The 24,086-nt window shown below is 44.4% G+C and overlaps 2 protein-coding genes across 4 annotated transcripts in view; one reads left to right on the top strand and one right to left on the bottom strand.

Moving 5' to 3' along the window:
- Positions 1 to 908: 908 nt before the first annotated feature.
- YDJC (YdjC chitooligosaccharide deacetylase homolog) lies at positions 909 to 23,120 on the top strand. 2 transcript variants are annotated; one of them, XM_040577352.1, is made up of 6 exons: positions 909 to 987; positions 4,880 to 5,052; positions 14,293 to 14,452; positions 15,130 to 15,229; positions 15,961 to 16,138; positions 18,276 to 23,120. In XM_040577352.1, the coding sequence occupies exons 2-6, from the start codon at positions 4,895 to 4,897 to the stop codon at positions 18,604 to 18,606; spliced, it is 927 nt and encodes a 308-aa protein (XP_040433286.1). In that variant the 5' UTR covers positions 909 to 987; positions 4,880 to 4,894; the 3' UTR covers positions 18,607 to 23,120. The 2 variants fall into 2 exon arrangements, with proteins under 2 accessions (XP_040433286.1, XP_040433285.1); XM_040577351.1 differs by lacking the exon at positions 909 to 987 and adding an exon at positions 4,255 to 4,476.
- The window catches only part of UBE2L3 (ubiquitin conjugating enzyme E2 L3), a 19,614-nt gene continuing 17,060 nt past the window's right edge, over positions 21,533 to 24,086 (bottom strand). For both annotated transcript variants that reach the window (XM_040577354.1, XM_040577353.1), the window contains exon 4: positions 21,533 to 23,626. In XM_040577354.1, the coding sequence (XP_040433288.1) occupies positions 23,472 to 23,626 (155 nt within the window). In that variant the 3' untranslated portion in view covers positions 21,533 to 23,471. The remainder of the gene's footprint in view (positions 23,627 to 24,086) is intronic.

The following is a 24,086-nucleotide window of genomic DNA, read 5'->3' as shown; positions in this document are numbered from 1 at the left end:
GTGACTGACAACTAAGGTAGCATAATAGGCATCTCCTGGGCTTGATCTACAACTGAAAAAGCACTGGTGTATCTTTGGATAGAGACAGCTCCCAATTTATGGAGAACCTTGCAATAGTATTGCCTGGATTCTCTTTTGCATACTGTCATTAATCTAAGACAAAATAAGGGCACAGTTCTGACCTTGTTAAGACCTGGTGCAAAAATAAATGTGTGAGCTTTTCCATTGACTTTCCTCTGCATCCAGTCCTTTCACTGATGTCAGTGAGGACAAATTGTACTGAATTCAAGGGAGTAACATCGGGGAATTAGGCCTGTAAACATTCCGTGGTTCTTTCTGTCTCCTTTCACCCCATGCTGATGAACTGACAGTTATAACCTTACTTCAGATTGAATATTTGTACCCATTGGCACGCCTTACAACAGAGCTCTTCTAACTGTGACCTCTAAGTACGACCTAAATAGAAATAGTAAGAAGTAGTAATAACAACAAAATGCTGTCATCCAGGGAGAAATCAAAATGGCAAAAGATGTGGCTTGCTAAAAATTTACAGAATTACAGTTCATCATTTAGCCCATATTGTTTAAGGATTAGAGACCCAAAATCAGATACCCAGAAATTTGCATTCAGTAGATAAAAACAGAATGGAAGAATAAGCAAAGTAACTAAGAAGAAGTTATTTGACAAAATACATAGATATTTAAATTGAAGCATTTTTCATCTGGGGGAGAAGAGACAATGTTTTTTGACTGCTGTCTTCTGTTTCTAGACTATGAAGAATTGAGGACTTCCTTAAAAGTTCTGCAGAGTCCTGGCAGTCTGTGTCTGGTAACAGTCAGCATCTTTCAACTACTCTCCAGAACAATGCTTGTCCTTCAAGATGGGCTCTCTCCTCATAACTCCCAGTGAATTATTTTCTGTGTCCATTCAATCAGCTGAGATTTTCCAGGATGCTTTCAGTGATGCTGAGAGATGAAAAGGATTGCTGTAAGTGATCTGACAGATTCAATTCCACGTGTAGTAATGTTACTGAGAAGCAGGGATGGGCTGACTTTACATTATCTCAAACTCAGTCAGAAATCACAGATGCTGTAGCTTAGGTCACGCTCAAATATTAATTTTTACTCCACATTAGACACGCTGACGGAAAATCAGCAGCAGAGAGAAAATAACCCTCTGAAAAAAATGGGAAAGTGTCTCCCTACATCTAAACATAGCCTCGATGAATAAGAAAAACCTCCTGTCTGGGTCACAGAGGATTTGAGATTGGCACTTGAGCAATACCCGATAATTTAATTGAAGTGTAAAGTTAATAATAAGGTCATGGGGGCATATCTCGCCTTTCACTTTGTGCCCCCTTGCTAGCACTGTGCACGTTGTGAGGAATTGACTTAAATCTGTACTTCTGTAAATTCAAACGATTTCAGAAGGGAAAGCGAAGGTGACTGATACACCACCATGTGTTATAGCATAGGAAAATCTTTGTACTCTTAGCAGGCGTACCCTAGAATTTGGGGATTTCACCCCTTTTGATGCAAGAACCCCTAGGTATTTTTCCAGGGGAGATGTGGCTCTGCACTGCTCCTCCCGTTGTTTCTGAGCTGGGGGTGGCAGAGCAAGAACTAGAGCTGACGCGACCCTGCTTGGTCCTGCAGCAAGCTAAGGCTGAGCCCTCAGACCCCCCACACCACCAGGACAGCCCCCTCAGTGAGAGCACTGCTCAGCAGCCGGCTCCCCAGCCTTCACCTGACCGCTCCCCTCAGTAACACAGCCACACAACGCCGACCCCTCGCCACAAAATGGCGCCCACGTGCCCGGGCCGCGCCTCCCAGCGCCCACTGCCAGGACTAGTCCGGGAACTGCGCAAGCGCAGCGGCCGCCCCGCCGCGGGGCACGCCGGGAGTTGTAGTGCGGGCGGGCGTCGCAGCGGGGCGGGGGGTTCTCACAGCAGCGGGTCTGCGCCTTCGCTGAGGGGACTGACTGCAGGGTGCGGTCCCTCAGCTCTGCCCTGGCCCCTCACGGCGCAGAAATGTCCTCAAAGACCGGGGAAACCTGCTTTTCTGTCCCACCCAGTTCGGTGAATTTTATGAAGTCTGGAGTCCAGCTCTCCTCAGCATTACGACCCTTTTGCTCCTGTTCAGGTTTACTCAGCACAGGTATTGAGTTACAGCTAACGAACACATGCCCCTACAAACACTCCTGCGTGCCACCTACCTCACCCTTTCTGAGAGCCCACTCCATCTCTTTTCCCATCTGCATCTTTTTTTCCTTTGAAAACAGATCAAAGGGATGAGAAGGCTTTAATTTAAACATTGATACCCTGAGTTCCAAGATTTTGTAAATCTTCAAGACTGGGGAAGAGAAAAAAAAAAGTTAACATTCATTTAAAAAGTGGATGAGAAAAAAAAAAGTTAATGTTCTTTCATTTTAAAAGTGGATTTTACTTCATCTCATTCAAACACCTTGTCTTTTACAATTCACACTTTCAACAAAATTTCTTGCTCAAGGAAAAGACAAATGAAGTCCTACTGTGCTACCATTGTAATCCCAAATGAACTAACTCACTGCAGCTGAGGGAACAAGAAAAGCAACATACATTTTCTATGTCAACAGACAGCTTATTGGAAGCATTTGCTTTTAGGAAATGCTTTTGTGAAATACAGGAAACCTCTAAATCTGCTACTGAATAACTGGAAGTTCAGGAAAGAAATGCAAACTGAAAACCAGTGAAGCCTCATGACTTGAGGATGGAGAAAGCTCTTGCTGGCTTCTGTGACTAAGATAAGGTTGGGCTATTTATTTATTTATTTATTTATTGAGTAAGCTGGAAGATGCAGCTTGTGCTTTGTACATGCCTTGGCTTATGCAGTTCCACCAGAAACGCTGGCCAATATTCTCATTTGTGACTTTAATGAAGAGGAGAGAGTAGCCAGAGAAAGCCTGCCTTGCCTTTCAGCTCCAGGTTGATTTTGTAAGAGGCTTTCCTCCAGACTACACAGAGAGTAGTATGCAAAGGCTATTTTGGCAGCCTGCAAGGGTGTGCATTCTGCAGAGAAAACATGGTGCGGGGGGCTGAGGGGGATGTGGCACTGTGGCAAGATTTGCTTGCTGTGTTTGCTTCCAGTCACAGGAAGGAGAGCTGGATAAACAGGAATAAAATCAGAAAATAAAAGCCTCCAGGAATTGCATGCAATATTTAAGAAGGATGTTACTGTTAATAGCATTAAACACACACTAAGATTAAGAAGGCTGAGAAGCCAAGCTTTGTCTAAGATTCTTACATAGCACCTCTCATCTGTGCAGAGGCAAGCAGCATTGACAGTACTAGAAAGAGGCAAACCAAAACCCAAGGGTTTGCATTGGCAAAGGCAGGATGTACTTGTTTTTCATTCATGACATTACTTCAGAGCCATGCTGACTTAATCTGTTATAGTAATAGCCTTCATCAGTAAATGAAGCCTTGAGGGAATGTGAGGTTCACGTCCCAGAAGAGGAAGCAAGCAGCAGTTGCACAAATATCCGCTCTGAAATGCCAAGGGCACTGGAAACCCTTATCGAGCATCAAAAACTCGTCTGTAACAGAAGCATACAATGTGAAATCATGGAAATACTCATAGGTATAGCCAGAATGAAGATTTAGCAAGTTCTCTAATGCATTTTAGCATGTTTTTGTTTGGTTTGGTTTTAATTTAATTCCATGTAATTTTCTGATGAGAAAAGGGTCACTAAGGGGGCAGAGGCTGTCTCCAGCTCTCACTGAGTTTTCCTCTAGTCAGTGTTCATTTACATGCTGGGGAAGAGTAAGCTTTCAGAACCATCATTCTCTCCCTGCCCAAGCATCAGTTTGTTATTTTTCCTGTGACAGTAGGAGTGGCCAGGTATGTGGGGCTAACATTACAGACCGAGAAGGGGCGTGTTTCTGCTTTGGTGGAACTTAAAGTTCTCCTTCCACAGGCAAACCCGCAGGTTGGCATCTCCCCCACAAAATTTCTAAGGTACTCAGCGCTTTCGCTTTCACTCTGGCAGATCGAGACTAATTCCTGAAGGAGCCAGGGGGTGTAACGGAACCAATCTCTCAGGCCTCCCGCAGCCGCAGGCCTCAATTTTCTCTCAGGAGCCTGCAGCAGCGCGGCCGGGTCCCCCCGCGCGGGCAGGGCAGGGCAGGGCAGGGCAGGGCAGGGCAGCCTCACCTCGCCTCACCGGGCCCAGGCCGCGCTGCAGGCCGCGGCCGCCAGGGGCCGCCTGTGGGGCGGTGCTGCCGGCTGAGGGGGCCCGGCCGGCTGAGGGGGGACCCGGCGCTACCGGCCAGCTCCCCGCTGGGGCTGCCCGGCCGTACCGGGGGTGTGTGAGGGGATGCGCGGCGGGGCGGCGCGGGCCGAGCTCCGCCGCCGGAGCCAGCGGCCCCCCGGGACGGCGGAGGCGACCGGGACCCGCACCTGGCGGCGGCCCTGGGCACGGGAGCGGGCAGGAGAGGAGGTACGCAGCGCCCTGCACCGCCAGGGGGGCGGCCGGGACCCCCTTCCCCCTGCAGGGCCCGAGCCCGGGGCCGCGCCTCGCCTCTTGCCCCCCGGGGCCGTCGGGGACCGGCGATGCAGCGCCCCGGGAGCTTTGCCCTCGTGCCCTGTTACTCCGGGCCCTGCAGGCCGGGGTGCGCCGGGAGGGAAAGGAATTTGCCCCCTGGCGCACCCTCGGTGCATTCAGGCAGCCAGGCGCACAGGTACGGCCGCACGCAGCTCCAGCCGCCGGGCAGGCGGAGGTGAAGCAGGAGGAGTTAGCCACGAGCTGAGTCACGACGGGGGCTGCCCCCGCCGGGCGTCTTTTCCTGCTTGCCCGTGATCTGCTGGCTGTGCTGATTTTGCCTCCTTTCCGTTTTTGCTAGGGATGACCTCTAAGGATGTTTCAGGTGAAGCTCATAGTAACCGGAGATGACTTTGGCTATTGTCCTCGGAGAAACCAAGGCATTGTGGACTGTTTCCTGGCTGGAGCGGTATCTAACGTGTCCCTGCTAGTCAACGGAAGTGCTGCAGCAGATGCAGCCAAGCTGGCAAGGAGGTAAGCTACTTTCTTTAGCTCCTTTGTGGACAGCCTCCTCAGGCTATCCAAGGAAAGCCGAGCCTGTGAACTGTAGTATATTGTAGCCCTAGTATAAACACTGTACCATAACCTGGATTGGTATAAGAAAACTGGATTACAGGCATCTTTACTAAGACTCTTCATATCAAAACCACCAACCTACAAGTCATACCCAAAGTGGCTTTTCCTCTGGTGTTAGCTACTACACTGCCCGTTTTGTTATGGTGATAGAAGGCCAGTTACACAATTTGACTGGTACGGTTTGGGTTGTTGAATTTTCTTTTCCCACACTTCTAAAAGATGTACCATCAGAATGAAAGTCCATACTACCCTGCCAGACTAAACTGCTACCCCTAAAACTATTGAGGCATAAAAGCACAAATCTTTAAACCTAATCTGATTAATTTCAGCCAGGCTGAACACAGAGTTAGCCAGATTCTTTTTGGAATCCGGAAGCAGTATTGTTCTGCAAAGGCTCAACTATAAAGTTGGGCAGTGGAAAACTCAACTTTGTCAATCAAAAAAACTTTTTAAAAAACACATCAACATTTCTATTTATTCTAGACTTGATAAATCCATTTGTAGAACAAACAAGCAAAAAACCTTCAAGCATAAAGAGAGATGATACCTCATACCTGTCTTGTACCTACCACTTTTGCTCCTTCACGAACTTTTCAGAGGTTTCTGGTACGGTTTGCACTGTAGCAAATCAAATGGCATGCATCATTCTCATGGACTAGCCCAGCAAATCCTTTAACAGGAAGCATTACTTCTATTTAGAAGGTAAAACCCAGCTAATACTATAGTTCTGGGGGGAAGGACACTTTGAAGCTGGAGCACATTCTGAAAAAAAAGAAGAGTAGGGCTGAAAAAAGTGAGGAAATAAACTGTAATGGGACTAGATAAACTGAGACCTTATGCTTTACATATATGGCTCCTGCAAGGGACAGTTTGATGGGAGCCATGCTGTCCTTGTTCTCCTGGAACACTTCTCCCTGATTTAATTGTACTTTTAGAGGTACTTAGAAATTGCCTGCAGCTTCCCTGGTGAAAATAAGTATTGTGTAGTGCAGGAAAGTCAGGGTGCGGTGTTAGTGGCAAACTGGTCTTCTGTTAAAAAGGCTAGAAATGACACAAACATTGAGAGGGAACCACCCCTGGGTTGATAAGGGGAAAGGCAGCAGGGTAGGCACAACACTGCTGAGGTGTCTAAAATCCTGTTAGTAAAACAAATGAAATGTAAAATGAGGAGGTGAAGGCAGCACTTCTCTCAGACTTGCAGGCACCATGAAACCCTTTAAGCCCAAAAGCTGTGGTAATGTTGTCTGCTATTTTAGCTGTGGTCTTTAGCAGGCTTTTAAATATAGAATCCACCTGGCCTCATTTCCATAGCCAGAAAGTAGGCTGTACAGTTAGAGGTTTAAAAAGCATCTTTGAATCCAGGTCATGACACTTGTGCTGACAGCTGATAAGGGTATGAAAAGCCAGGTTGGAGGGTTGGTGACAGCAGAAGCTGCTCAACCTGTTGCTGCAATTTTCCTTTTTTAGGGGTGGTTTTGCATTGTATGTGTGAACAAAATGGACTAAAATCTATTTCTGAGAATATGATCTGGGTGACTTTGGGAACATCTGTTAGCACTGACGATCAGCAACCCACATTCTACAATTCCTCATTTGTGAGTAACTCACCGCAGCTGTATTCAGTCCTACCCACGCACTGGAGAAATATTCACAGGTGTAGGACAAAGGATTTGTCTAATGCAAAACCTCAATTCAGGTGCTGCTAATATACGTGTACTAAATTGGCATCTGAACATGTAAACAAACTCATGTCACCCCTAAGATATATATGTTCCCATAATGCAAAGATTTGTGCAGTTTTGTAGACACGGATGTCTAATAGGTTGGACTTCCTAAAAATGTCATTGAATCCTCATCTTGTGGTGCTATGATGAAAGGCAAACAGGAGTGGGAAAGTATCGCTGTTGCTTTACTGCCTTGCCACTGTATTGCCTCTTCCCCCTGCTTGATGTTGTCTCCTATTCCACTGTGAATGACGACACTTTGCAGCATTTTATGTTTTATGGGATGAAAATCTGCCCTGTTTTCCCCCCCATGTTTGCCTTCCCCTACAGACACCCTGCTAAGCAAGTACCATGCACATACACATATATACATACATGCTCAACTCCACAGGAGAGCTTTCAGCCTGCAACTACACAGTGGCGTGAACTGGGAGGCTGGATCTATCGCCAGTTGAAAAAAGGCTTGAAGCAAGCAGCTTCTGCTTTCTTGGGGTGCATTCCAGTGTTGTGGGATTTGATCTTGTGCGCTCATGGTGCCAGACTGCTGGTGTTTCTGTGACTTGTGGAGATCATCTGTGTGCTTCTTGGTTAACTGTGTCCTGGTTGCTTGTCTCTGAAGGTCTTGAGCTCTCCTCACCTGGTCTGCAGTTAATTGCATGCATGCAAAGCTAATTAGTAACAAAAAAGCTTTTCTTGGAGGCTAGTCTTTCTTAAGCACCTTATGCTGTCCTGCAGTGTTAGGACTCACCATCCTTCAGAAACACAGCTCTTCTGGAATTTCATTTTTCCCTTCATTTTCACAATAACTCTGTAGGCTTCTGGGTATACCATCTGTTGTCCTGTGCTTTCATTAGAAGAGTTGGCAGAAATGTAACTGTAGTCAGCAGCTGTTTGTACCAGCTCTAACACAAACTAATTGCAAAGCAGCAGAACCAAGCAGTAAATAATATACCTTCCATCACATTCAGGCTGTGGATTTGGGGATTTTCACATTCACTTTCACAACTGGGCCAAAAGAAAGGGCCCACTCACTTCAGGCAAAAGAGTAGTTTCAGCAGAGGCCTGATTCATCATCAGATGACAAACCTATTGACAGCAATTGCTAGAGCAGTGCGTAACCAGAGCAGCAGAAGGGAGAACAGATTTCTATTGTTGATTTATCTTTTTTCCAGTAACTCAAAAGTTTTCTCTTTATGAGGCATGAGGCAACGTGATATCCTGGTTATCCAAAAAGGTAATCGTAATTGTGTATTTATCAAGCCCCACCTTGAAGTCTGACGGTCTTCTTGGTGCTTCTAGAACCTTTCCCAGAGATCGGAAGAGTTTTGTGAACTGAACAGGTCTCTTCATTTTTCCTTAGAAACAAATATGGAGATGGCAGGAACACAGAGACCTATGAGTGTTTGCTGCCTTACTTTTCCCCCCTTTTTATCACTCAGCTCAGCTGTGACTGTTAGGCCCCTTTTTGCATTTTCTAGACGATTATATCCAAACACTTGATAAAGAGTGGCATATTTTAGAACACAACCTGAGTCATCTTTTTTTTTTTCCTTTCTGTTAAATGCTGAACATCAACTACACAAAAGCTGAAGCCCCTACAACATCTGGGTACATTTAACAGAGGAATCTAACAAAACCACATTTAATTGCTGTCTATGTTTTCACTTCCTTTCCCATCAACACTAATTGCAAAATGTGTGTAAATTGTGACTTAATTCTGACCCTCCCAGTTGGCATCTGACTAATCTAGAAGTCTCTCATGCTTTTTCATCATCCTTTTATCTGACTGTTAATCACACAGCCGACAGCCAAACTGTGTTTGGATTAGGGTTAGCATGCTGAGACCTTAAACTAGAGACCCAGATCAAATTAACTCCACTGGCAACAGCACTTTTTGCTGATGTAAGGTTATGGACATTAAACCTAACGCTGATACAAAGATGTAACTGAAAAGAAAGTCAGTTCTAAACACTGTTATAGTATTGGTTCTTAATACAACAGAGACTTTGGAGTGCTTCTCCCACCAAGAATAAATCCTTAGCAGTAATGGAGCAAGACGAGATACAGTTAGATAAAACACATTTTGCTATAGAGTGAAAGTGGGGGGAAAAAGTATGCAAATACCCACCTGAAGAAACTAAGATGTGCCCTTCTTTGCACAGAGCACAGCCTTGCTTTGACTGGATTCAGACACTTGGACATTTACTGAGGCAGGATGTCTGGATAAAGATATTTACATGGGGCTTTTAATTGCATCACACTTGGGCTGAAACCCGATGAGCCAGTAACAGATAAGGATCCAACCAGGATGTTGAAGGTGGGATCTATTTACCCAACAAGGAAAAGAGTAAGTGCCATGCTTATCCCAGAGTACGCAGCCTTGAGTGAAACAATTGTCAAGGTCTGGGCCTGGGGAAATCACACCATTTCCACAGCTATTGCAGCTGCTTGCAGAAACACAAGGACTGCACAGAGTCCACTCTGTGGCCAGGCAGGAGCCAGGGCACTGTAGTCATCCACCAAGCTCAGAAACGTGCAGCAATGCTGGCAGCATTATAAGGAGTGCCTCAGTACAGTGACACAGTCTCTGGGGACCCTTTACTGCTAAGGATATGAATGAGCAGGGATTGCAATTGCACAAAAGCCCATTGCCTCAGCAGAGCCATTTGTTCAGAGCACTCGTGTGGCAAAACAAGCAACTACTTGAAAAGGAAGCAGTTTAGCCGATTGTATTTCCTCTATTTGATAGCTGGGCTGGGTGTGTTGACTGAGAAATCTTTCCAGACTTAATTCCTTGTTGCCTCTTGGAGCATTTGTTGCAAGGGTATCTCCTTTCTTTCCCCCCCCCTCTACAGGGGATGCTGAGCAGTGGACTGCAGAGGTGGACTTGTTTTGACTGCCAAATTTTTCTCAGTGAAAACAGCTCACTAATGGACTAGCCTTAGTGGCTGCAGAAGCTACTGGCTTGAAACTCCTCTCAGCGAGGTCACAGACCCCAGTCCAACACTCCTGTTGCTGTAGAAGCATGAACATGCATTTGTAAACATTGTCCTTTGGGTTCATCAGGGTGGAATTAAACCCTTGTGCTAAATTCACTTCACATCTGTGCATTCTCCAGGGCAGTGGGAGTGCAAACACCTAGAAATACACCCCTCCAAAAAGATTGTGGAAGGGTCATTGCTGCTTAAAACAACCACCAACACAAGTTAAGAGAGACCAAGCAGTTGCCTCAGCTTCGTTTTGTGTTGGCAGTAGTAGCTGTTAACTGCAGCTCTTTTATTGCAGAAACTGGTGCTTGAACCTTGGTGCCAATTGTTTTGAATTGGATCTTGGGTCTTGGGAGTAGTTACATTCGGCTGGTAATGAGCAGCAGTGCTCATCCTGTCCCATCTATAAGGGAAGTCTGAGGCAGACATTCAGGTATGAGGGCAAACCCCCAGCAGCTGAGCTCTGGTCCCAGTATGGCATCACAAGCCAAGCAGCTTGAGCTCTTGTCTCTGCTTCAGTATTTCAGTTACTGCCTTTGGAAAGATCTGGGCAACTATCAAGTACGTTTGTGTAGAGGAAACAATTACCTGCCCGCTGCTGAAAATGGGGCCCTTCCAGGGTGTTCTTCTAACTTCTCACCATGACTTTCTTCCAATGCCACATGCCTTGGAATTGCTCTTTGGTTGCAGAAGCTACATTTCACTGCTGAGAGGCACTTGAAAGAGTTGGTCCAGTGTTTGTAAGAGTAGAAGAAAGCCTGCGGAATAGGTCTTAAAGGCCAAGCCTCTGGTCAGGACAGAGCATTACTGGAGCCCACTTTCCTGAGGCACAGCCCAGCGGTTACCATGATGCTTGAAGTTTTGCTCATGTTTTCATCCTTTTACTTAGGGCTTCAGATACTTCTGCAGTGTCAGACAGGAACACTCAGCTGCAGGGCATTTGGTGCTGATTAGAAGCAGCACCTGGCTCATTGCATCCAGAAGACATGCACTTATTTAGCTACAGGAAAATGCTAGCTAGCAGCAGTGTGCCCACTGCGTTGTCCACCTTCTCACATCCTTAGAGCTCTCCTGGCGTGCTCGCTTCTATACATCTCCCACAGATGAATACTCCCAAAGAAGTTTCGCATGTGCAGCATTTCGAGTTTTGGTTTCAGTGCCTTTATCCCAGAGCTATTAAATGCTAACAGTTCCTCTTTAGATGCCTCAATGTGGACAGTCTGTCAGACCAGCCAGGACTAACTCCAGGAGAAAACTATTAAGATACTCAGCTGGTGTTAGCCAAAGCTCTGAAACACGCTCTAAAGTTACAGAGAGAGGCTCTCCTTACAGCGAGAACAAGGCCAGCTCTCTGCACTTCCACATTCTGCACGTTCCCCAGCTCTGGGGCTTGTTTCAGCTCAGGCAGAGGAGAGGCTCTAATGTTATGCAGTGCAGTGCTTGGCTCCTCGGTGTCCCACACCTGTCAGAGGGGCTTGCCTTTTCCTGGAGATAGCTTCACTCACAGCATTTGAGGCATTGCACAATTGGAGGTAGTTCATTTGATGCCCCTGGGAGACAGCCCTGGGAAGCCCAGCTGTTCATTTCTGGCCCTCCTGCAACACATGAGAAGGCAAGTGCTCAACAAGAGAAGTCCTCCATCTGCTGATTCACGGTAACACATGAATCCCTTTCTTGTCGATAGCAGTGGCTGTGATGCAAGTAGTGCTATCAGCTGACGTAGTCAGAGCTTCCCAGAGACACGGTAACGAATCTGCAGTGGGTTTCTAGAAGAACAAGCTCCCCCTCTGCCTTTGGGCTCATGCAAGGTACACATCAGGTGACAGGAGGGAAGGGATGCCCTCTGCCACAGCTCCTCTTCTGCACTGTAGCTGCCTCCTGCCCTGCCATCAGCTGCCTGTGAGCTTCTCAGCAGAATGCTTAAGGGCCCCTGCTCCCAGTGACTGCATCTTCCAGTAATAACTTGGACACAACCACGCTAACTCCTCGCATGTGCTCAGGCCCCTGGTGTGAAAACCAGATGGTCAATTATACAATCAGGTCCTGCTGCAGAGAAATCACCAAATCAGAAGAGTCCGAGGACCTTTTCCTCCACAAGCTGTTTTGCTCCATTAAGCAGACATTCAAACTCCCTCATCACACAGTGGACTGCAGAGGCATGGACTCATTTTGTTTCACAAAGCTGTCCGTACAACTTAACACATCTGTGAGGAGGAGCAGTACCTAGCAACAGATTACACCATCCACCTGGAGCACAAGACATGGAGGAGCCAGGAAGAAAGAATTTCAGTCCTGCAAGGACCAAAACCTTAAAACCTGAAGGAGATAAATGATTCTGACATGGTCTAATCCATCCACAATCCTTCTGCCCCCTGTAACTTGGTACTTCACTAACCAGCTTCAGGACAGCAGACAGAAGGGGGAGATTTGGTTTTCCACCAGCCCTTTGCCTTGTCTTGGAGAAAGTTTATGGTAGTCCATCCATCCCAGGGGCACCTCTGTAGGTTTTCACATTTCCCTTATGCAACCAGAACACCATGGAGTGTTTCCGTGAAAGTACTCCGAAGTTTAGCACCCTTCAGCCATCCTGCTTCCATTACCACTCCAGAGAAATCTGTTCCAAGAACAGGACAGGAAGCAAACACTGCATCCAGAGATCTGTCCACCCGCAGGCATTTGGAATTACTGCAGAGCTCCTCAGAGGACCCCAAGAACTCATGTCTAAACAGGAACCAATTTATGATAATACAGAACTTGGGGTTAGAGCTGGACAGGACAGTTTTCCTGTCCCATAACACTTCAACAGGCATTTCCACATTGAGATGAAAGAGATATCTGACTTGGAATAGCTCTGGGAGAAGGTCGATTATTTGTAAGCTGGGTGTTAAAATTCCTGCCTTGTTTGTCATTTAGGAAGGAGTTTGTGATGATCCACATCTCCTGTTGGAACTGTTCTGTTTTGCAGATACATATCCTTTGGGCCACAGACTTGATATAGTCTGCCACAGTCTGATGAGTCTTAAAACCCTGAACCAGAAAGGTCCCTCTTCCATGAATGCCTCTTTGCGTGTGGAGAAACTTATATCAACACTTACATCAACACAAGGGAAAATTAGCTCCTAGACTGGATAAGAAATTTTCTCATTAAAACTTCTTGTCCAAACTTGAGCATTCTCTGAAGTGTATCTGTTTCAGCTTCATCTGAAACCACCCTCTCTCCCTCTCAAGACAGCAGGGATAGAAGGGAAGTTGGTTGGCCAGAGAACTTGAGTTTTCCTAAATGGGTGTTGCTTTTGCTTTCCTCCTTGTAGTACAAGCACGACAACGGGAACAGACCATGTCCTGTCTTAGCAGCTCCATGCAGAAGTTCCAGGAAGGATTTAAACCACAGACTTGTTGCCTTGAAGTTAACTTGGCACCACAGCTCAGGCTGGACAGCACAGAAGGGGCACAGCACTTCAGCTAGAGGGTGTCTTGGGAGAAGTTTCAGAGCATCTTTTTGGCCACCCTGAGAGGATTTCGGGAGTGGCAGTGAGACTCACACAAGGCTGAGCACTCCCAGGTCCTGTTCTCATTTTAGGGGAAGCCACGGCACACAGAAGGAAACACCAGCACTGTGCAAAGCCTTGTGGCTGACAGGAGCTGTGCAGATACACTAGTAGTCTTTGTTTTAATTTCCAGAATGCAACTCACTTGGACCCTTGTGAATCCTTAACAAGGCCCTACATTTACACCACTAACCTCCTATGTAACTCTTCCTTTGTGCTAGAGAGATGTTATTTTGTACAGCCTAGCTTGATCATCTGCAGGAGTAGCCAGAAACCTAGCCACTGCTGTCAATTTCAGGTGCAGCCTCTTGGACCAGGTTACCCTTAAACTCAGGCAGTATTTACACTTGTAGCCTGTGCTGTTGCCATAACTGCTGCCTTTGGCATTGTTGATATATAGCTGGGTTCTGCTTAAAGGCAGCTTTAGAGGTCATCAAGTAAAACTCTAATGTCTCAGAAATGCAGCATCTTCAAAAGTGTGAGCTCAAGGGAATACCTGGGCTAATGAAATGCTTTAGAACAGAGTTGCAAGGTCCAGATTTCTGTCAGTCACTAATGAGTTCAGTACCATACAGTTATAGCTTTTACTGTAGTTACAAAATTTAGTCTGAAGTGCCTTGTGGCTGCTCTCCACATGAACTAGGATGAGAACAGAATTGGGGGAGTCTCAGAAGCTGGACAGGATTGTTATCTAGTAATACTCTGCTCTGTTCTAGTGTGTTCTGCTTTCCTTTCTAGAAGAGCAGAGGTCCAAAGATGTACTCTAGTGAGCACAACACTGTTTAGATCTGAGTAGCTCTTTCACTGAAATCTCACTCTTTGGACCCAGTAAGGAAGGTAGAGGTGCAAAGCTTAACAGATATTTCAATCCTGTTACAGATACAACATCCCAATAGGACTGCATGCCAACCTCTCCGAGGGCTCCCCTGTATGTGAGGTGCTCAAGACAAACTCTTCTCTGCTCAATGAAGATGGATTTTTCCATGGGAAGATGGGATTCAGAACAGCCCTATCAAAAGGTCTCCTGAATATGTCAGAGGTAGGAGAAATCCACATACAACCATGCAACTTACTTTACTAATAAAACGTAACCTGCACTTATCCCAGAATGTAACCGTTGAAGGTCATTCGCAGGTCCCAGCTGGGAGTATGCTTACAGATGAATCTAGGTTGTATTTTGGCATCTGGAGCTGCCTTTCTGTGTCCTACACCTAATTTTGCCAAAGCCTGTGCAACCTTTGAGAACCCATTCCTCCCTGCTTCAGTGACAGGCACGCACGCTAATGTGCTGCTAACTACTTGTCCAACGGGGCAGAATAGACATTGGAACAGATACTTACGAAGAACCTAGAAAATCAATAAAGGGAAAATGCCAGAGAAGTGCTAAGTAGGCCTTGCATCACCTTGTCAGAGGCTTTTGTTCTCTAGGGGAGTGGCTGGTTTTGCCCCATGAACAAGGATAAATGTGTTCAGATGATCAAAAGTGCCTATGGGATTAAAGCAGCCCTCCATTTTAAAGGAAAAGGGGTATTCAAATATAGTTTTTTTTTTTTAAATCCCTGCATCAGCACCATCCACTCACCCAGAGTGATAGAAACCTGTACCTCTCAGCATGTTGTCCCACGTACAGGCCAGCAATATCTCCAGGAGGCACCATGCACTCTTCTGACCTCAGCCTACTGACAGGTCTTTCTTTAACCCTTCTCTCCTGTACAGGTGAAGCAGGAGCTAAAGGCCCAGGTGGAGCTGTTCCATGAGCTGACAGGCCACCTACCTCCTCATATGGATGGGCACCAGCACGTTCATGTCCTCCCAGGTAAGAAGGCACTCCTCTTCTTCCCAGCACCAAGCAGGTGAGAGACAGTCAGCTGAGAGATGACTCCACTTGCCATGGCTTCCTGGGCAATAAGCCTTATAAGACCTTGAAGAGGCCCTACAATTGCAGTTTGAGCGTTCTCACCTGGGTCAAGTTAGTCACTGAGATTGAAGCTGGTAGCTCTTTCAAGTGCTTCAAGATCTCCATCCTGTCAGTTGCATTTCCACACCAATCTTTGCAGGTCTCAACATGCTTTCCATAGGTGGACAAGTATCTGTATCCGTTTTTCAACTAAGGTCAATGTGGTAGAGATGGAAAACAGCAAAAATCAGTATTTCCCCACATCAACACAGCTCTTGGTAATTTACTCTTTCAACAGATACACCTGTGCAGAGGCTTGGTGAAGAACCTCTTCCCAGCTGTGCGGATGCCTCAGGTGCAACTCTACAACTAGGCTCACTTAAGAGAATTTGCTGGACTAAATGCTTAGTGCTGAGGGGAAGATAAGGCACCTGTAGCAGGCATTGAGGGAGTAATGTTTCCAGATATTTCCAGTTTAGAAGGGGACTCCCATCAAGATGAACAAAACCATTTCAGCAGAAGAGAAACCAAATGGGATACATTTTTTTTTTAAATGCAGAAAGGAAAAGATGTCTCTGGGCTAACAGGTTGCAGGGAATGTGCGTTGATTTTTTGATTCCTGACTAAAGTATCTCTGTTTTTACTTACAGAGGTCAGGAATGTGTTTGCAGAGGTGTTAGAAGAATATGGGATCAAATACACACGTGTCCCAATAGAGCCAGGCCTTCATAACTGTGACTGGATCACACCATCCCTGATGGACTTTTATCTGGGAGTAGAAGAAGATTCTCTTAACACAGTGGATGTGTTTACAAGTCACGGAATAAGGTAAGACAGGCTTTACTCATCCTTTTTGTGGTAAATCTTTAAGATCTTGTCAGTTTCTGATAGGATCTTTTCAGGGATGGAACAAGATCTTTCTCTCTCCAATTTGGGGTTTCCAAGGGGCTTCAGCAGCAGTACAACAGCACTAGAGACACTAAGGGTAGCATGCAGTTTTGTTTGAACAGGGATAACTCACCTCTTACCTGAAAGGGATTGTTCTTTTCAGGGTTTGCTTCTCAGCCTTTCTAATCAAGTAGATTAGTCTGGCTTCTGGGACATTAGGAGGCTGAGGTGCTACTTCAACACTGAAGCTCTGAAAGTAAAATCATGGGGAAGGTTTCAAAAGATAACTTCTCATCTCCTTGGAATAGTGGAGAAAGGGTTTTAAGTAGCAGGAAATAGACTAATTAAAAACAAGTACCTGTAGTTATGGGGAGACAAGAAGGTCAGAGAGCATGCAGCGCCACAGAAAGCGATCACTGCTTTAAGCAGTCTTTTCAGTGTCCTGCATCTCAAGAGCTCAGTCCTTCCAACAGTAACATACTTCTTTTAAAAACTTAAACCAGTGTTTTACAGATGAAAAGTTATTTAGCTGAGATCCTTGCAGTCACCTGTCCTTTGTGGCACACTTAATTACTTTCTCAGTCTACTGAAAAAGTTATTTTCTTGGCTTTTACACAATTTGTTTAGGGTTTCAGTTGTTCTCAACACCAACAGCACGCCAGCGTTTCACTGTGCTCTTTCCAGGCAGAGCACGCAGACTCTCCTAGAACAGCTCATTTCTGAGGAGAGGGGTACAGTAACTCAGAGTGGGAAATCAAGAGAGATTAACCTACCTTTTAGTGCAGCTTTGCACCAGGAATAACGCAGGGGAGCTTGGCAGAAATCCTGCATGCTCCAGTGCTCCCTATGCCCTCTGGGGGCCATATCACAGGACCTCCAAGAAGCCCCTGCTGCAGCACCCACCCTACTGGCCCTCAGGAAGGAACCCAGAGAAAGGGCTGCTATGGGAGCTGTGCCTTTATACCCACTGTGGCACCGCCCCAATAAGTGCAGCTGCCTCCTGCCTGAAAACACTGCAGTGGGCCAGGCTCCTCCTCTTCTCCAGGTACCAGGGAGAGTGAGGAGGAATGGACTGCTACAAAAGAAACATATAATGTGAAAAATCCCGGGAAAATGCGGAGAAGGTGGTCAGCAGAAGTCACAGGAAAACAAGCTGCAATTCAATTTCTGCATCTGTGCAAAGAGATACCACACTGAGCCCTCTGAGTACACTTTATGACACTGTAGAGGGCAAGACCGTGCTTACTGCGTAACAACACAGCTCTCTTTTGAGCAAGTTTGATCAGTTTACAGTTAAAAAAATGTTAACTATTTTTTTTCCCCAAGTGCTGCAAACTCAGCTCAGATGAGGGCATTCAGCTGGGCTCATCCTTGACCACATGGGTAGAGCGTCTAGCTTGTTTCTTCCAAAAGCCTTCTCATTCTGCCCTCAGATACACTTGCACATCCTTCCTGGGCTTTTATGTACCAAACTAGAACTGCAGTTTGCAGCCAGACTTGAACAAAGAATTGTGCTGAAGCTATATAAGAAGCAGCTTTTAGCTGGTGTCCTCTTAGCTGTGTATGGTCTTTAGCAGTAGCAACATTTTGCCTGGTGCTTCGTCTTGTCCTTTGAGTTCTTGCGGCTCTTTGATACATATGAGGAGAATGATTTGTTAATCAAGTAGGTTTCCATTTTATTTCAGTCACTTTTTTTCCCCACATAGCTGAAGGTTACTATTATCTGGAAATAGTTATTATTCAGGTTTTAATTGGCCTATAAATAGTTATTTTAATCAAGTGGCATTTTTCAGTTTAGCTCCATTCTTCCCTTTTGTGCCAATGCTGTGCACCTGTAAGCGCTCAGATGCCAAACAAGGCCAGTGCTGTGATGCAGTATATGTTACCAGAGTAATAACAGAAACGCTGGTATTGGGGCTCTGCTGTGACTTTCTGCCAGGCTGCAGAACTGCTACGCTAAATAGTGTCTTGATTTTGATAAAGAAAGAAACTGTGATGCCTAGTCCACTGGACATGACACGCTCTTGTCTGACTGCCTTGTTAGCGTTAATATCTGTGTTCCCACCTCTGGCTGCAGGTGGCCAGACATTTACATAGGCTTGAGTACCATGGGCAAGAACATGTCTGTGAGCACCATCTGGAGTGCCATCGACGCTGCCATTGTGGAGTTCACATCCAAGGCACCCACGCCCGTACACCCGACGCCACAGAGCAGGACCGTAACGATTGAACTGATGGTGCATCCAGGGTACCCGAGCATCCCACCCATCGGTGGCTGTGGTGAAGGACCAGACGATTTCTCGCAGTCCTGGGAGCGCCTGCACGAACTCCAGACATTAATTAAGCCAGAGCTGCAGGGCCATTACAAAACCAGGAACATTCAGCTTTGTTCATTCAAAGATCTTTAAGGAAGCAAGCATACACACAGTCCTATGTTTGTACTTTGAGGATGCGCAGAAGCCAGCCCACTGTTGTTTGTGCTACCTCCCTGACAGGAGCTGGGGATGGCATTAGGCCTTTCATGGAAGGTGCAACACCCTGTGAGCAGTGACAGGCAGTACCCCAAAGCCCAGTTTTTAGGTCACAGCATCTGCTTTGAACGTTACAGCTCTTCTCAGTGTAGCCCACTCGCACACCATTCCGTGGCACCAGCGTGGCAGCACAGGTCAGGTCAACCTACCAGAGGTCAATTCTGGCCAACGTGATGGTAAACGGCACGAAGACAGTTCGCTGTGAGACCAACGAGCTTGCTAGCACCCTGACAGGCACGATCGTTTCTGTTTCAGCAACATTTTTCATTTCTGGACTTACTTGCCAAAACAAAACCCAAACCCACATACTGGGTAGCAAAGGCTTTGGAACAACCCATCATTGTAGGCTGGCTACAGGGGGACTAGAAACGTGCAACATTTCATTTTCTTAACGCACAGTCTTGCTGCATGGACCCTCACCTGCTGCTCGTGCCTGCCCATTGGTGCCAAGGGCACGTTACTTTGGAGCACTTCCCTGGTCAGAGCAGCCAGATCGTGGTTTTAGCCTGATGGTGAGTGCAGCCATGCTCCATGGCATTCCTCAGTGAGCACTACTAAGGCGCTTTCTATTTTTGTTGCCTCAGCATTGAGCCATCACAGGAGAGTAACTATCAGTGACAGCCCTTTCATGGTTTTTTTTTTGGATGACTTTGCAGGAACAGCAACTGTTGACCCAGCTGCTATTTCAGGAGCTGCTGCATGTAGGAGCTCACCAGCACCCGTTACTGTGCTGCCCACTGCCTGCCATGAAAAATGCATGGGATGGCTGTCCACCAGCTAGCAGCAAGTTTTCAAGGGGACAAAGTCCTCGTACCTTTGCTCATTTTTATTCTAATCATGAAAGCATTTGAACTCCAACAAGCCCTAGTAATCCTATGTTTAATTGCATTTTTAACTGTGGCCCTGTCACTTGCTCGTAACTTTCATGTGGGGAAAAAATATTGTTTACACTAATTTTCTGCACAAAAGCACTCTACTTAGCATTACTTTTAACTGTTTTTAAAATATTAAAAATTTCAATATGACCATCATTCTTTTAAATGAAGAATAAACTCAGGCCTTTTTCTATTGTAATGCTTCAAGAGACTTTCGTTTTTACTTTTAGCTAAAAAACACTCATGTATCCACTCACATGCAGAATGCCAAAAGAACATCCTTTTATATCATTAATGGGAACAAGTTCACCTTTCATTTTGGACATCTGAGGGAGTTTTTGTTCTGTACAAATACAAAAAAACATCACCAAGGACATTTTATAAATATTTTTTCAGGTTATTTTCGAGATTACTATCACAGAGTTAATTTGACAATTTTTTTTTTTTTTAAACATCTGCCACACTGTGCAAGTGCTATACAAAACAGTTTCAGGTTACAGTAGTAGCTATCACGTGGAATGACAACTTCTGAAGCTTGTCCCATTGGTGTTTGATGGTAAAGTTTATGTTGTGTTGACAACAGAAGCCGAAAAAAAAAAGAGATGGTAAACCTGTAGAAGGTGACTAAGAGCCAGACCTGGTTAGACGTGTGAGTGCCATCTAGTGACTGATGGTATCTTACTCGTGTACAGGAATATGCCTGACACCAACACAGTTTAGCTAATAGTTCTCAGCTTTTAATATAATGGGACCATATTTCGATGTATAATTTTTAACCTTATTTTTAACTTTTAGATTGCACCATATCCTAATTGATCAATTTGCTCTGATCACAATCAATAGGTTACAACATGTTGACTTGTGTGCATTTTCTGCTAGCTCAACATGGAAATTAACATGATGACAGCAGTCTTAACGTGAGTTGGTTCTGTACAGTTAAGAAAAACATTCTATAAATACCATATTTTTAAGTGAACAGCATCGAAACAAATTTTCTTTTAAATTCAAATGAGTGTTAAATGGGAAAATGAATAAAAAACTACTAAAGGACTTCTAAATAAGAAACCTTTCAATTGCATAAAATACACAGGGTGAAGTTTTCTCAGCAGTTCTATGAAAGCTTTAATTTAAAATAACATTGAGTTCAAATTAAAAATGCATTCAGACCACTACGTATGAATGATGCTGGATCAAAATACTTAAGAAGTCTGAAAACAAAACCATGCCACACCACCTTTGAGAGCAATTTTTATTAGGGTAGCAGTATGGAATTGCAGAAAGCCTATACCAGTGCTCCTGGGTGTAGTTTCACCAGTATGTTGTTTTTATTTTGGATTTTAAACTGCATGTTTAGAATTCAGCATGGCTTAGGGAACCAAAGAGCACAAGAGCTTGATTTCCTGAGTTAACAAAGGATTTGACTTCTCCCCTACCCCCCCCCCGACTTCAACCATACAGTACAGTATTTGATGTCTCATCTTTCTTTCCAAGGGCCACCTACAGACAAAAGCCATTATTTATGTTACACACCTCATAGTTTAGAAATTCAGCTATGAAGAACACACAATGAGAACTGATAGCAACACCTGTCTTCTACATGATCTTTACAGATGAATTCGAGTAGCCAGTGTATAGCACTGCTATAGGCCTGTATGAATCAGCTGCAGCTCCTTGAATTACACAGCCCTTCCAGTTCCCTTTCAATGGCATCCAAGTCACACTGATTCAAAGAAATGCAGTCTTTAACCTGAGAGGCTTACAACCAGAAAGTATATTGTTTAGTAGTAACGATGGCAGTAAACTAGTGCCACAGTTGTTTTAAATAATCAAAAAAATATGCAAATTTAAAGAATGGAAAGTTTCCATGTCAGCAGACATGATCAAAAGGTACAGTGACTCATCTGATGCAGAAGTTACACACACTTCAGTTTGACAGATAATTTGGCATTATTTTATTATGAATCTGAGTGAGCGTGAATGAAACAAAATCAGTACCAACTGTCTGCAAATGAAGACACAAAGATGTGAAAATTTGGTAATAGACAGTGCTCTCACAAGCCTGAAAACACTTACGAAATGCAAGTTTCCGTAAATAAGGTGAATGTGGTTTAACTTTATTTACCTGCCAAAGAATCTGTCTAAGAACACTTAAACATAAAATTTCTTAGCTCCCTAACTTATAAAAAAATTTACTTTCGACAGAGGTGAGGTACTGGGCTGTCATTGTTTACACTAAGTCTGAAATAAAAGCTGGATGAGAAGAGTGAATGAAGAAATAGCAAATATACAATACATTAAAAACCAAAAAAGGAGACCTACCGCTTGACACACTAGTTCTGAAAGGTTGAGGCAGAGGCTGTATTAAAACTGAATTTAGGAGTAAAAACAACCATCTGGGTGTGAGGGATTTTCTAGTTCAACTTTGTGCATATCAACGTGATATGTACTCCCAGATACCTATGGATTTCTGGAAATGTGTTTGCTCATTAACATACCCAAATTCCACAGGTGGGGAAGAGAAGGCAGTTTGACTGTATGGCAGTTTGACCATGGAGCTATGATCACACTTTAGATTTAGGACAGGCAGGCAGAAGAGAAGCAATAGAGAGTAGAGGATGCTCAGTTTTGAGCAGAAAGGGCATCCTTCAGCATGGGTGTGCCCTGGAGCAAAGGGAAAAGAGCTCTGCCTGATTAAGTTAGTGATAGAACAATACTTGAAGTACTCATTAAACCATCTAACATGTATTTTTAAAACACAGGAACAGCAGTAGTGAAGTGTACTCTTACAGTTTATTGCTTAATCCTATTCTCATACTATTTTAAGTAAGAACTGTACAGCAACTGGGCAGGGAAGTGACATGAGTGCCATCCCCTAAAGCACAGATGTTCCATATGCATTCTGATGAGAAAACATACTCAGATAACTAGCAGTGCTGACAGATTTAGTATTTGAATTCAATTTTTTTTTCTAAAATACTGACTTTTTACTCAAGAACAGTTTATTACTTTGGTACCTCTTGGTCCTCAGTTTCTGAAACTGGTAGCAATGTTCTGTGCATGTTTTCCTAGCTACTATGCATAGGCATAAAGAAGTGAAAGGAGTTTGTAATCACATTCCACTACTTGTTTGCTATGGATTTTTTTTCCCAAAGTTTTCCAAAAGCAGGACATAAGCCATATTTTAATTCAATCACGCACACAAAAACTTGGGTTTCCCCGTTTAATAAACATTTTGTGGTAACACCAGCCAGATTTACATAAGACCTGGACATTATTTCTGATTGTATTTGTGGGGTTTGTTTTTTTGTTTATTATGTTACAAACTGAAGTTAAAGGGAACTTGCAGCAAGTCCCAAAAAGCACAGTGCAATGTTCAAAGAGAAAAGTAAACAAAACTGCCAAACACTCAATCATTTTCTGCCAGAACTGGGATATTTTTTCTAAGACATCAGTTTGGGGAAGGAGAGAAAATTCAATGAAGAATTAAATGAACTCAGGATAGTGGGAACTGCAAGGGAAAAAAGAAATGACAGCCACAACCTTTTCAATTTAAGGGCAGAATATAAGTCTAAGATATTTTTGATAAATTCTGACAAGAAAAAGAAAACAGCATACTTTAAAGTATATTGAAGCAGTGATTTTTAAACAAAGAAAGCAGAACTAGAACATCTTAAATTTTTAATCCTTTCTTTACAGGTTACCTAGCCCACTTTTGATTAAGAAAACTGTAGAAAGTTAGTAACAGCCACAAGTTAACACCGAAAGGTGGCACTTGTCAATTTTCCATAGAGTCCTGCTTTACGGGGTGTCTCAAATGCACTGCTCCGATCTTCTATCATACGTTGCTGACATCAACTGTGTCAGATTTTAGTCCACTGGTCGCTTTTCACCATATTTCTTTGTAAACTCTTCAGCGTTCTTACAGAATTTTTTACGGTCCTTAGAGTATTCTTCAGCTAGGTCAGCCCGAAGGGGATGCTCGGGCTGTGGATCATTCACCAGTGCTATGAGGGACTGGATTACTGTCAAAAGAAGTATAAATATTGTCAGATACTAAGACGGTTCATTTTTAATATGAAAATGTAAGCAAGATCCCCCAATAAGAAAAAAACTGCATTTACATATACCCCTACAAGTCTAGAGTCTTTTCAAGAGCAGACCAAGGTACTGCATGAACGAGCTATAGCAGTATGCCAAGATTGAGTTCGATGACAGTGAGTATCAGAAAATCATATCTGTAAGCAGAATCAACTACTTCAGTATAGATCAAAATGCATTGCAAATTATTTCCCATGTAATTAGCATCCTATCCATGAAATACTTTTCATACAGCTAAGAAGGAAACTAAGTTTCACAGAAAAGCTCATCTAAAATGGACTGGATGAAGAGAACTCTGAAACTTCCATTGTGAAGCATTTTTTCCTGACACCCGTCACAATGAATTACACCATTCAATTGTAATTGGGCCTGCTTCGGGAAACC

This window comes from Cygnus olor, chromosome 17 (genome assembly GCF_009769625.2).
Source record: "Cygnus olor isolate bCygOlo1 chromosome 17, bCygOlo1.pri.v2, whole genome shotgun sequence".
Taxonomy (NCBI): Eukaryota; Metazoa; Chordata; class Aves; order Anseriformes; family Anatidae; genus Cygnus; species Cygnus olor.
This window is presented reverse-complemented; position numbering and strand designations above follow the sequence as displayed.